Source organism: Penicillium subrubescens (assembly GCF_028828155.1).
Source record: "Penicillium subrubescens strain IBT 31985 chromosome Unknown utg000010l_segment0_segment0, whole genome shotgun sequence".
In the NCBI taxonomy this organism is placed as follows: Eukaryota; Fungi; Ascomycota; class Eurotiomycetes; order Eurotiales; family Aspergillaceae; genus Penicillium; species Penicillium subrubescens.
Window position 1 is genome coordinate 3,066,800 of NW_026643160.1, and position 12,092 is coordinate 3,078,891.

The 12,092-nt window shown below is 52.8% G+C and overlaps 4 protein-coding genes across 4 annotated transcripts; 3 read left to right on the plus strand and 1 right to left on the minus strand.

Moving 5' to 3' along the window:
- Window positions 1-57: 57 nt before the first annotated feature.
- Window positions 58-3,923, minus strand: N7473_012294 (uncharacterized protein; the record flags this gene model as incomplete). The annotated part of the gene is made up of 4 exons (XM_057158233.1): window positions 58-92; window positions 167-3,457; window positions 3,536-3,723; window positions 3,850-3,923. The coding sequence occupies 4 exons, from the start codon at window positions 3,921-3,923 to the stop codon at window positions 58-60; spliced, it is 3,588 nt and encodes a 1,195-aa protein (XP_057004083.1).
- A 2,099-nt stretch (window positions 3,924-6,022) lies between these two features.
- On the plus strand, window positions 6,023-6,715 carry N7473_012295 (2-oxo-4-hydroxy-4-carboxy-5-ureidoimidazoline decarboxylase; the record flags this gene model as incomplete). The annotated part of the gene is made up of 3 exons (XM_057158234.1): window positions 6,023-6,420; window positions 6,505-6,604; window positions 6,662-6,715. 3 exons carry the CDS (start codon window positions 6,023-6,025, stop codon window positions 6,713-6,715), a joined length of 552 nt encoding a protein of 183 aa, XP_057004084.1.
- A 616-nt stretch (window positions 6,716-7,331) lies between these two features.
- N7473_012296 (WD40 repeat domain-containing protein) lies at window positions 7,332-10,641 on the plus strand (the record flags this gene model as incomplete). Its single annotated transcript, XM_057158235.1, has 5 exons — window positions 7,332-7,443; window positions 7,604-7,770; window positions 7,909-8,069; window positions 8,294-8,837; window positions 8,899-10,641. The coding sequence occupies 5 exons, from the start codon at window positions 7,332-7,334 to the stop codon at window positions 10,639-10,641; spliced, it is 2,727 nt and encodes a 908-aa protein (XP_057004085.1).
- Window positions 10,642-11,406: 765 nt separating this feature from the next.
- On the plus strand, window positions 11,407-12,080 carry N7473_012297 (SRP9/SRP21 family protein; the record flags this gene model as incomplete). The annotated part of the gene is made up of 2 exons (XM_057158236.1): window positions 11,407-11,478; window positions 11,733-12,080. The coding sequence occupies 2 exons, from the start codon at window positions 11,407-11,409 to the stop codon at window positions 12,078-12,080; spliced, it is 420 nt and encodes a 139-aa protein (XP_057004086.1).
- Window positions 12,081-12,092: the final 12 nt, after the last annotated feature.

Here is a 12,092-nt window from a genome sequence, read left to right on the forward strand (position 1 = left end):
GTGAAGAGATGCAGTAAGCTGAGGAAGCCGGTCCTGGGAAGCCGCCAGTGGGTGAAATCATTGCCGATGGGTGTTGTGAGCGTCGACAAGAGCTGTTGTGTATTTGTTAGCATTAATTCAACCGTCGTACAATAAACACGGTATTCAACCGGAAGAGATAACTTACTCTGCAGAGTCCAGGATTGTCCCTGTCGTGACTCACACGCGCACTGCAGTGTGCTACCATCTAGGAAGTCTAGCAGAATGCTGTTGGGCAACTCCTGCATATCCTCATCAGGGAGACAAGGCGTCCGGAACTCGCTCAGGTGATAGCGCTTGATCATGTTGCGAGCACTGGCATCATTGGTGCCGGGGGTGAGAACCACGTAGCCATCCCCATCGATTCGCATGAATCGGCGCTTCCAGAGGAGGGTCTCAGGGAACTGAACGTTGACTTCGCCAATCTCGACAGGCTCAGAGAGGGTCTGACGGGACGAGGAGTTCGAGATAGCCGAGTTACCCAGAGGAGAGACTGCAGACTCTTCCTTTACAGGTGGGCTCAAAGCTCCGATAATACTGCGGCGGGAAGTTGAGGTCATCGACGACATACGGCGCATCAACCGGGAGGCGCGGGAGCCCTTCTTCTCATCTGTGGGTGATGCGGATTGGAGATTTTCATCGGCCTTGGAACGCGAGGACAATGACAGACGGCTTGCAGGGCGAGAAACTGGCGTGACTTGGCGGCTGGACCCAGCAGATGACATGGACATGGTGCGGTCCTCTACGACGGGGGCGGGAGACTCGACAGTCTGGTTGGTAGACACCACCTCGTCGTTTGTCTCATGCTGTTCCACAGTGAGAGGGCTAGCCTGGAGGTTGAGGACATCCGACTCTGACGGTTCAACACCAGAGGAACCAGGGGACACACTAGTGTCACGGACGATGCGAGCCGTCACCGAGATCGAATTTGTACGACGGTTGGAAGAAACGGGGCGAGCGTCATGATGGTTCACGCTGGGAGCGCGAGAGAAGTCTGGAATAGTACCGCTAGGGAATGATACAGACGCACGCTTGCGCAGCTCCTCAAACGAGGAAGAGGCGGACGGCCCGTTGAGGGGAGTCGGACCGGAAGGAGTGCCTTCACGGCTGGAGAACTTCTCCAAGGCCTTGATGCGGCTCGAGATGCCAGAAGACACGTTGATCTTCTTGGCCATGAGTACTGGAGTCGAAGATCCATTGTCGACGTGTGAGCTGGAGACAGATCGCCCCACCGCCAAAGCTTGCATGGCGGATGGAGAAGTGAGGTAAGGGCTGGAGACAGCCCGGGAACCCTTCCAAGACTGATCGCCGCCGTTGGGAGACTTGACCGAAACCGGTCTGGCCTCCTGCACGGTGGCCGACCTTAATTCCTCCATGAAAGAATCATCCGAGAGGAGACAGTCGTCGTCGGAAAATTCCTGCGTCGGTACTTGAATCGGCTCCAAGTGTTTTCTTCGCCTTTGGTCCAAGGGAGGAAGAGGAGGTGCAACAGCCGCGATGTGTTGCTCCTCGGGGGTCGTCTCGTCTTGAGGGACAGGCTCAATAGAGACCAACACAGGCGCGACCGGAGGCTCGACTACGGGGCTTGGGGGAGACTCCACGGGCGGAAGGATGGGGATGGTGAGGGTTTCGGGGAAGTCTGCGGGGGCTGCCTCTTCAGTGGCGGTTTCCTTGATTTGTTCGTCAACGACTGGCGCGACCTCAGGTAGTTGCACAGGAGAAGCGTTTTCCAGTTCTAGCGTCGCGTCGGCTGCCTCCTCGGTGAGTGGGACTTCGACGTTGGCGCTAGGTGGGACTAGGTCGTCCTTAGTCTCAATTAGGTCAGAAATTGCGGAGTCTGTGGGCTCCTCGTGTGTTTCAACTTCAGAACCCTCGATTTCGATGAAAGTCTGCGGTGTTTCGGACTTGGCAGTTTCCAGAGGTGTCTCGGCGCGGTCAGTAGAAAATGTCGTGTCCGCGCTGGGGTCCGAATTATGAGAAGATGGGCATTCGGAATCGGAGACCGCTGCATCGGCGATCAATTCCGGGTCATCCTTTGACGTTTCAGGAGAGACCTGCTCGTCTTCAAGCACGATCGTTGCCTGATCCTGAAGCGAGTCAGGCACTGGTGCCTCAGGGCAGGCTGAAGACTGGTCTTCTTCGGGTCCAGATGGAGCCAGGTCTTGAGGCTGCTCAGGTACCTCGGATGGCTCGGGCACCGGCATCTGCGGTTCTGCAAGGTTCCCATGAACTTGAATTTCTTGCGGCTTCTCTGATTCGAGCTTGGTTTCAAGCTCAGATACTGTTTTAGCCTCAATTTTGGGGCTCGCAGCTAGCTGGGGCGCCAGATTAATATTCTCCTTATTTTCTTCCTCGTTCTGAACAGGCTCCTTTGTTTTTGTCTCCTTTGCTTCTTCTTCTTCTTCTACATCAGCCATTGCCTGCTTCTTCTTCGTTTGTTCCGCCCGCTTAGCCATTTGTTTTTTCCGCTGGTGCAACGCTTTCATCAAGCGCTCTTTCTCTGGAGTCAGGCCGGACGAGGTTGACAGGGCACCCAAGGATTTGGCACCGGGAGAGAGAGGCGGTCTCGAAATGGGAATCGACGGAGGAGGGACCAGCAAGGGTGGAATTGGAGGTGCTCGACTGTTCGGTTTGGTTGCAAAGGAGCTTCCTTGAGATCGAGGACGGGGGACTTCGTTGATGCTCGGGGGTTTGCGCACGGAGGATGGACGCATGCCGGCGGGCATGGAGGCAACGGGTCGTTGGTCAGGGTTTCGCGAGCTTCCTGAGGTGCGAGGCCGTCCACTTTGGTCGAGTGAGGGACGTGGACCTAGCTTGACTTTGGGTGTATACCCAGCCGCTCGCTCCAGATCGCGTAACGAGGGTCGCGCAGACTGAGTCGACATTCGAATTTCCTCTGACGGGCGAGGAAACTCGTCGAGAATATTCCGGTACCGGGAATGCTCCGATGTCACAGATTCGGGGGATCGAGGGGAAGTTGGAGACATGTTGCTTGAGTGCGATTCGCTCGGACTACCGCGCGAGAGAGGGGAACGGGAACTTGCTCGCGATGGAGGAGGTCGAAGTTCGGGCGAGGACATCTCGACTTCGGGGGAGGTTGTCGAGGGGGGTGGTACAATAGTAGCCTCCGACTTCTGGCTATCAGATCGTTGTCTTGTCTCTACCATGGGAGGAGATTGTGGTTGCGACTGCGATTGCAATTCGGGTTGATCCTTTGACTCTTCTTTTGCGCCATTTTCCTCCGCATCTTCGGTGATCTCCATCAATCGACGGCGCCGGAGTGAGCTCGAGGAAGACGTGATTGATCCCGAGGCCGTGTGGAGAAGGCAGGCAGATGACAGGGCGCTCTCGTTCAAGTCGGAAGCCTGAGCCAAAGGAAGTACCGTATCGTGCGGGTTGAATTTGTCGAGGACGGACTGAAACTGGACGTTACTTCGGGCTAGAAAGAAAGGGTCCCCGGGTTAGTGATTTGATTCCTCGATCCTAGCATCTTGTCGCACACCAGTCGGGGCCGTACCTAGTATGAGTCGTGACAGGCCCTCGGGCATGAACCGCAGGATGACTTTCCTCCTGCGATAATGCAAGAAGCCATAGAGCGGCGAGGTCTCGTTGTAGTTGTCGATGGCATTGCGCACCTCGGGCACCCCGCCGGTGCCTCGGTCGAGGAGGGCGACCTCATCCCGTGCGGTGTAGTGTAATAGAAACCTAGATAGAATCGAATAAGTACAATGGTCAGATTTACAATGGACTCATTGATAGTGGGCTAATTTGCGGAGGCGCGCAAAAGGGGGAGGGAAGACGGAGTCGCGAGCATTCCACGATTAAACTTACCAACCGCCCGCGTCGGCCAGGGCATTCTGGTAGGCTTCGACGACCGTGGGAGTATCTAGCCCATTGAGAGACATGGCTCGCACGGCATGAGGAGCGTGCCGGAGAGGCTTTGAGAGACCAGTCGCGGTCTGTGAATCTGGAGGAGTTGAATCCGAGGGAGGAGGGGAGAAAGGAAAGAAGGGGGGAGAGAAGAGGAGAGAGAGTCTGGACTTTGGACGGTCCAAACTGGGGCAACCTCCACCTTACGTGCACTGTCCGACTGTTGCACCGAACAATAGTCAACTGGAGTGTACGGAGTAGTGATTCACTAGTTAGTTAGTTATTCCCTGCTATGTTCTTCGTACTCCGTAGAATATTAGGAACGGGCAAGAAAGTTGGGGCCACGGATGAGATCTCAAAATCGTAAATGGGGGACCCTCCCCAATCAGGATGAGGATGGAACGATTGACAGACGTCAATACCACCAACCGATAGGCCGAGAAGGGGGTCAACCTTGAGCCCACGGAGACACGACGATGGGCATTGGGCACTGGCGAACCTCTCGTTCGTTACGAAGACTATTCTTCCCGTTGTTCGGGCTGGTTCAGGGGCATACCCGCTCCCAATTCGCTGATCGACTCCACTCGCGGCTATCCTCATTTCAGTGGAGGTTCTGAAACGCCCGCTCGGAGTCAATGCTCGTTATAGCTAGCCCCTCGTGCTTGTTCCGGGGGCAGAGGCCATTGGAACCAGTGGGTTATTGGATCATTGGGCTCTTGGATAGTTGGATCATCAAGATATTGGCCCATTGGGCACATACCATGCTGTCGCACATTGTTAGCACCAACGAGGAACAGATCGCATTGGCAGGGGTTCTCGGACACAAAGTACGAGGTCACATATACTCAATTGCCAAGCATTGCGAGAGAAAAGAAAAACGGCGAAGAATGCGAACATCTCGTTCTCATCCCCCTTTGTTTACACGTCAACTTGCCAATTGCCCGATGCATCGAATTGTTCCAGGTTGATCAGTCCAATCGGACCGGTCGGGCCCTGCGGAAGGACACCCGAAGTATACAAACGACTCTCTGCAAGGCAACCAGAAGAACTGGTACTTACATATGTACTGTACCTTGTAGTCCTCGAGGGAGAAGATGGCTCACATTCACAACCCTCCTCCAATAGGAAAACAAATCATAAGGTCCAAAACTCTGTTCCCTTCCAAGGTGTTCTCGAAGCATTTAAAGTACCCAGCCCAGTCCCTAATGGAATCGGGCTCAGACCACCTCGTAGGGAAGCGATCGGCTTTTCAACTCAACCGACTTTTGTAAGACATTGACCAAGGCATTATCTTCATGTTATTCTTTTGACTCATTTCTTCACACAATGAAGAGTTTATCTTGCTGTTCTCTCGGGAGTTGAAAGACTTACAAATTCGAATTGAGGTAGGTTCTAGGTAGCCATGATTAGTTGTGATGACTCTAAAGCAATATTACCAGCGACTGATGTGATCCTTAAGAAGAAATGTATGTGTCTATGTCTTATAAAAAGAGTAAAGCAGTCACGGCTTTCTTCTTGCTCAATGATTCCCCAAAGCTCGCACAGGATGATGGATCTTGAATAGATATGGTTTTGGTCATCAACATATGACATGCTCTTTAGGCGACGCTAACAGTGGCAGTATAGTCCGCTCCAGCGGAATAATTATTCCTTACATGATCTGCTAACATTTGAGTGAATTTCTCAGTAATGTCCTTGGTCACGAGGACAAGATCTAAAGACATGCAGATCTGGCCGAAGCTCATCGAAAGCCTAGCAACTTTAAATTGATGTAATTTCTCCCCGGGACCCGCTGTCTTTTAATTTCTCCTCTATAATCCTGAAGCCAAGGACTCCTTCAAAGTGATCGACTATCGCTGACACATTGTAGGCTTTATGCATGCATCGTAAAGCTGGGTATAAAGAAGTATAAAGGGATTTGCGGGGTGCATCTCAAGTTCTACGGGACTCCCGCTGGATCCCGCCCGAACAACGACTCACTCGGCGACCCCCGATGGTGGGACACCACCAAGACAATCTACTTAATACCAACCCGATCCCCATCAATTCAAACTCAGAATTGATAAAATCATCCTCGACCATCTGACCCGCGATTCTCGATCCTATCACCAAAAGGTCCCCACCACTCACAATCATGGCCGATCTCCCCGCACTTTCATCGCTGCCCTCCCAGTCGCCAGAGACTCAGCTGCGCGTACTAGACACTCTCTTCGAGCCCTCGCCCGAGATCCACCAATTGATGCTTCCTCTACTGGCAAACCAGACCTTCAACTCCTATACTTCTCTCATCGACGCCGTGGGAGCTCGTTTTTTTGCGCTGGCTGCGCAAACCTCCCCCGCCGACCGAAAGGTGCTGTTCGGCATCTTGGGCTCACACCCGCGACTCGGTCGGGCCCCCGCCAACCCCGAACATCTTAGTGAATTGAGCAAGAAGGAGCAGGCGCAATTGAACACGGGTGCTGAGGAGCAGGCGGAGAAGTTGTTGGCGCTGAATGTGGAGTATGAGGAGAAGTTCCCCGGACTGCGATTTGTGTAGGTTCTCTCCAGATGATACAACCTGTGCTAGCTTAGCTAGTTTATCTCCGATAGTCAATGCTGATCCTATCTGGGCTACAGGACTTTTGTCAATGGGCGCAGCCGGGATGTGATTATGGTGGAAATGCGCCAGCGCATTGACCGGGCGGACCAGGAGAAGGAGATTACAGAGGCTATCCAGGTATGTGCAGATGCAGATGCAGACTGTCAGATTGATGGTCACTAACTCGGAGATTAGGCCATGTGTGACATTGCCAAGGATCGTGCACGAAAGCTGCAGGCGCGCATTTAAAGAAAGATGCTGCTGAAACAACCATAAAACCCCAACAATTGTTGCCGGAGGACAGATGGATGGAAATCTATGATGATCCTCTATACAAACTATACACTATACGAGCATACATGAATCTGAATGTGATGATGAAACCTATGTATCTATAAATGATCAATTTTTTGGAACTTTTCAACTTTGATTTCTCGAAATTCTAGAACATTTCAACATGCCAACCCCACTAGGGTCTTAGCGACGCTTGTCGGCGATAAGCAGAGAGACACGAGAGCTCAGGGTCCAGTAAGATCAGTAGTCAAGCCAGTTGATCCAGTCGTCTCGAGAGTCTCCACTCTACAAGAGTCTCGGAGCATTTGATGTCATCCATCGTTCTCCGGCCGTTGCCGCTCTAGCCTATCAGTTCGTGACTTTTTAATTTCGCCTCTTTCGCTTCCAACAATTCTTCGCGCTTCTAGTCAGATGTCGCACCCCTTTCTTCTTTTAATTATGGCCCAATTCCTCTAACACCTGATACCAAACACATCACACACCCAACATATCGTCTCTCCATTCTCCACCCCCTCCGCCTCTTCCCCCACCACCAACAGCCACACCCCATGCGACGGGGGCGCGCGACTAAATGGAGGGGAGCGCAGCCCAGAATGGCGCATTACCGCGCAGCTCGACAATTCCCGCGATAACCGGCGAGCCCAAACCAGGACCACTCAGAGTCTCGCAAACTTTACCCATTGGTAAGTGCAAATGCGCGCATTGGAGTTTGGTCTGGTTGGCTTGGAAATTCTGGGAATTACGTTTCCTGGGGTTCCGCGAGCCTATAGCCAAGCTTACCTTGCGGCACGACGTCAAATGCAGGACGTGCAGACGCTGACGGGCGATCATCACCATCGATAGGTGCAGGGTCGGTCACGTCGGACGGCGCGTCGGGCTCGAATAACAGCCAAGATGCGCAGCGCAATACTCGTCGCCCACAGCACATTGGTGGGCCTGTGGCTAGAAACTCGACTTATACCCTGCATGAAACAAGAACTGAGAACAGCGCCATCGACCCTTTATCTCAGGTAAGCGGAAGCAGGAGGATGGAATATTCTATTGACGACCTCCGGGTCTCCCGAAAAAGGCGAACGGCCGAAGGGGCCGTCAAGGTATCAAAGAAAACACGGCTGACTCTCCTCTCTTTTTCTATTCCCTTGCTATAGCATATCATCCAGCGAACAAATACTCAAAAGTCAATTCCCCTGAAACTGCTTGGTCGGGCTTCGTACGAGGCCGAGGCCGGCAGCTCCGACTTCAACCTGTCAGAGACCAGCACTGCTCGGGGAGATGCAGCGTCAAACTCAAACCCTCCCAAAGAAAAGAAGTGAGTGTGACATCGTGAAAGCTTCAAGCCCCCAAATGCCAAAAAGCCGACCACACGCGTGATCTGCTTGACCCCCGATCCCGCATACTTCCGCCCCTCCTCGTGAACACTGCTTTCCCCCCCTTCGGGGTCCGGACAACGAGCTGCTGGGCTATGGATTCTTATATATTTGTAATGGTTGCATGATGGCTAACCTACACTTCTCTTTTTTACTTTCCCTCTAGAAAGGGTGTCTCATTTCTAAGCCGTCTTATTGGCACCAAAAAGAAAGACCAGCTCTCCGAGGCAGAAGATGAAATCTCGGAGCCAGATGCCAGCCGCATGTCCGTCGACACGTCCAATCCGATAGGATTCATTCCACGGCATCCGGCGCCTGCGAGATATCTTAGAACCCGTGTGCATTACAAGAAAGATAAGGCCTTTGACCGGGTGTTTCTAGCACAGGAATTACTAGATGGTGCACGCGCTCCGTCCCGAGTCGCCGATAGACGGAGGTCCAGCCTTGGCAATGATGATAGGACTGGAAGTGCGATTTGGGCCCTGGCCTTTTCCAAAGATGGCAAGTTTCTAGCTGCGGCTGGTCAGGATAAAAAGGTTCGAGTATGGGCGGTGATTTCGAACCCGGAGGAGCGCGGAGACGCCACGCGGGGAGGCGAGGGTACGCCGACAGATCAGCCACCGAGGTTGAATGCGCCTGTCTTTCACCCTAAGCCGGTTCGAGTTTTTGAAGGACATACGGGTAGTATTTTGGATCTGAGCTGGAGTAAAGTATGGCCGTCACAGGAGAGAGAGAAGGTTTCGTTTTTGAAACAGGCTGACCGTAATATAGAACAACTTTCTGCTTTCTTCGTCAATGGACAAGACTGTTCGATTATGGCATGCCAGTCGGACTGAATGTCTTTGCTGTTTTCAGCACACCGACTTTGTTACATCGATCCAATTCCATCCTCGCGATGATAGGTTCTTCCTCGCTGGCTCGCTCGACACAAAGCTACGGCTATGGAGTATCCCAGATAAGAACGTGGCATTCGTCACCACAGTGCCCGACATGATCACTGCGGTGTCTTTCACACCCGATGGACGGTACTCTATGGCTGGATGTCTGAATGGTTTGCTCAATATCTACGAAACCGAGGGTCTGAAAGTCTCTGGTCAGATCCACGTTCGATCTACTCGTGGTCGCAACTCAAAAAGGAATAAGATCACCGGGATCGACACCATGACAGTTCCAAATGATGATCCCAACGGCGATGTCAAATTGCTGGTCACTAGCAACGACTCCCGCATTCGCATGTACGACTTCCGTGAGCGAGCGCTGGAGGCCAAATTCCGCGGGAATGAGAATACGTGCAGCCAGATTCGTGCAACGTTCACCGATGACGGCAAGCATGTCATTTGTGGAAGTGAGGATCGCAGAGCATACGTTTGGCCCATTGGCACTGTGGAACGTGATACAGATAAACGAGCTGTGGAGGTATTCGAAACACAATCTGCCATTGTGACGGTGGCCCTCGTCGCTCCTACAAAGACCAAGCAGGCCCTGGGGCTATCTGAAGATCCGATCTACGACATCTGCAACCCACCCCCAGTAGCTCTCATGAGCACGGAAGAACCCTCAAAGCAAGAAAGCCCACCACGAGGACACGAGAGCAACCACAAGCGATCCTCCTCCGCACCCCGACTATCCATCATCAGCAAAATGGCCCACGAATCACCCTCCTACATCTCTCGCTCCAGACACGCAGACGGAAACATCATCGTCATCGCCGACTACTCCGGCAAAATCAAAGTCCTCCGACAAGACTGCGCCTACCACAAACGGCGGTATGAAAACTGGGACGCCAACTCAACAATCTCCCGACGAATCCTGCGCCGCTCCAACTCCGCCCGCAACAGTATCGCCTCTTCCACCGGCAAGGAATCCTCACACAAAACACCCTCTGAACGTATCATATCCTGGCGTAACTCCGTCGTCCGCCACGGCCGCACCAGCACAGACGGTTCTCGTTCTGGTCTCCGCACACGCTCTCCCTCCCCACAGCACCGCTCGGCTACATTCCGCCTCTCCTCATCTCGACCCTCCAGCCTAGCACCAAACGAATCCCTCTCAGTAGTAACAACATCCCCGCCACCATCCCCGCGCCCCTCCCACGACTACACACCCAAACAAAATGGCCACAAACCATCCCGCAGCGGTCCACCAGACCCACGCAAGCTCCCTTCTTCCTCAGCAGACCTCGTCGCGAGCGGCAAAACAAAAGACAACCCCCTCTGGTTACAAGGCGACCACAGCTACGCCTACTGGAACAAAATCACGCACGACGCACTAGCCATGAAATCGCGCAAATCGGAGAATCTGCTCAGTCCGAATCGGATTCCGTCCGTTGGTGGTGGCAGCGAGCGCAAGTTGAGTGTTGCGGCGAGTGTGTTGAGTAGTGATTATGGTTCTTCGGCGGGGGAGGAGGATATTATGAGGTGTGAGCATTGTCGGGGCATGAATTTTAGGGGCGTGAAGGGGAGGGATGGGAGTCAAAAGTTGATTTGTGTGCAGTGTAATCGTGCTATTGAGTGAGTTGTGAAGCGTGAGTGGTTTGTATGATTTCTGGATATCTTGGACATTTTTGAATATTTTTTTGGATATTTTTGGAGGTAGAGATTTGGATCTCTGCCAACGTTTAGTATGCACGGTTATGTTTTGATGACTTTTTGGCCTTTTTGGATATTTGCGATGGTGCTGGGGAATTGGTTCCCGCGGGTTTTGGATATTTGTCATTTTTAGTCTCGCATTTCTTTTCTTACTTGGAATCATTTTGGTCTTCATGGGTGTGGAAACGAATATGGATGGAGGGCGGGGGTGGATGGACACATAGTCTTCGAGTACCTGTTACCTGTATGATATGAGACTTTTCTTCATGATGGAATGAAGAGCGAATACATTCAAAAATATCGTTTCGTCTTGTCAATTGTCTATCATCGAATTACCTCAACAATTGCCATGTGGAAAGTGGTACTATCAGCCCATAACCTATTAAAGTCATCCTAACCCAAGCATAACAGCATGGACATGGTCGGCCACCGACGCCAAGACCTAGAAAAAGTCCGGCGCTGATAACCTAACGGACCACCTCCATTTCCACCCCCGGACTTCACCACAACCACCACTCACCCCCCAATTCCACACTTCCCTCCTGCAACACTTCCTCGGCCGGTTCACTTGAGCTTCTTCACCAGCTCGCCCAATTGAGTACACCTTCAGCCGATACTCAACTCTTAACCCCGCCCATACTCAATTCCGCACCATCGCAAAAGCGAGACCGGCTCTCGCCTACACGCAACCATGCCTTACCTTCCTACCTCTCAGGCTTTCCTGGAGCAGTCTGCTCAGCTTCTAGAGGCATACCCGGATACTGTACGTTGAAACATTCCTTACGTTCACGCCCAAAGCGACAAGTTGCAATAGCATCCGAGTCGCACTACCCTTCCAACCCCCCACTGCCCATGCCCATGCCAACATTTTCAATCTTCCACACCCCTCCTACAACCACAAACCAAGACAAAAATGAAACTAATACATTTTCCAGACCCGGATAACAACAAAATACCACTTTCCCACCGAAACCCCCGGCGCCCGCGCCAAACGCTCAAAATCACAGCTCAAAAAAGCAGCCTCCACCACATCAGAAACCACCACCACAACACAAAACACCCCCCGCCCCCGTCGCCTCTCTCACTCTCAAAACCTACAATCCCACCACAGGCATCGTCCTACAGTACCAGACGAACAAGATCGCCGAGGTAAGCCGGTTGATCACGGGGCTGGGCAAACTGGCTAGTGGTGCGGACGTGGCGAGTTTGGGGGTTTCGGGTGCTGCTGGAGGTGGTGATGTGGAGATGGTTGATGCGCCGGCGGTCGCAGAGGTTGTTCCTGTGGCTGCGCCTGCTGCGAATGCGAACGCGAATGCGGGGCAGGGTGGGAAGGGGAAGAAGAAGGGTGGGAAGGGGAAGCGATGATAGGTTTCTGTT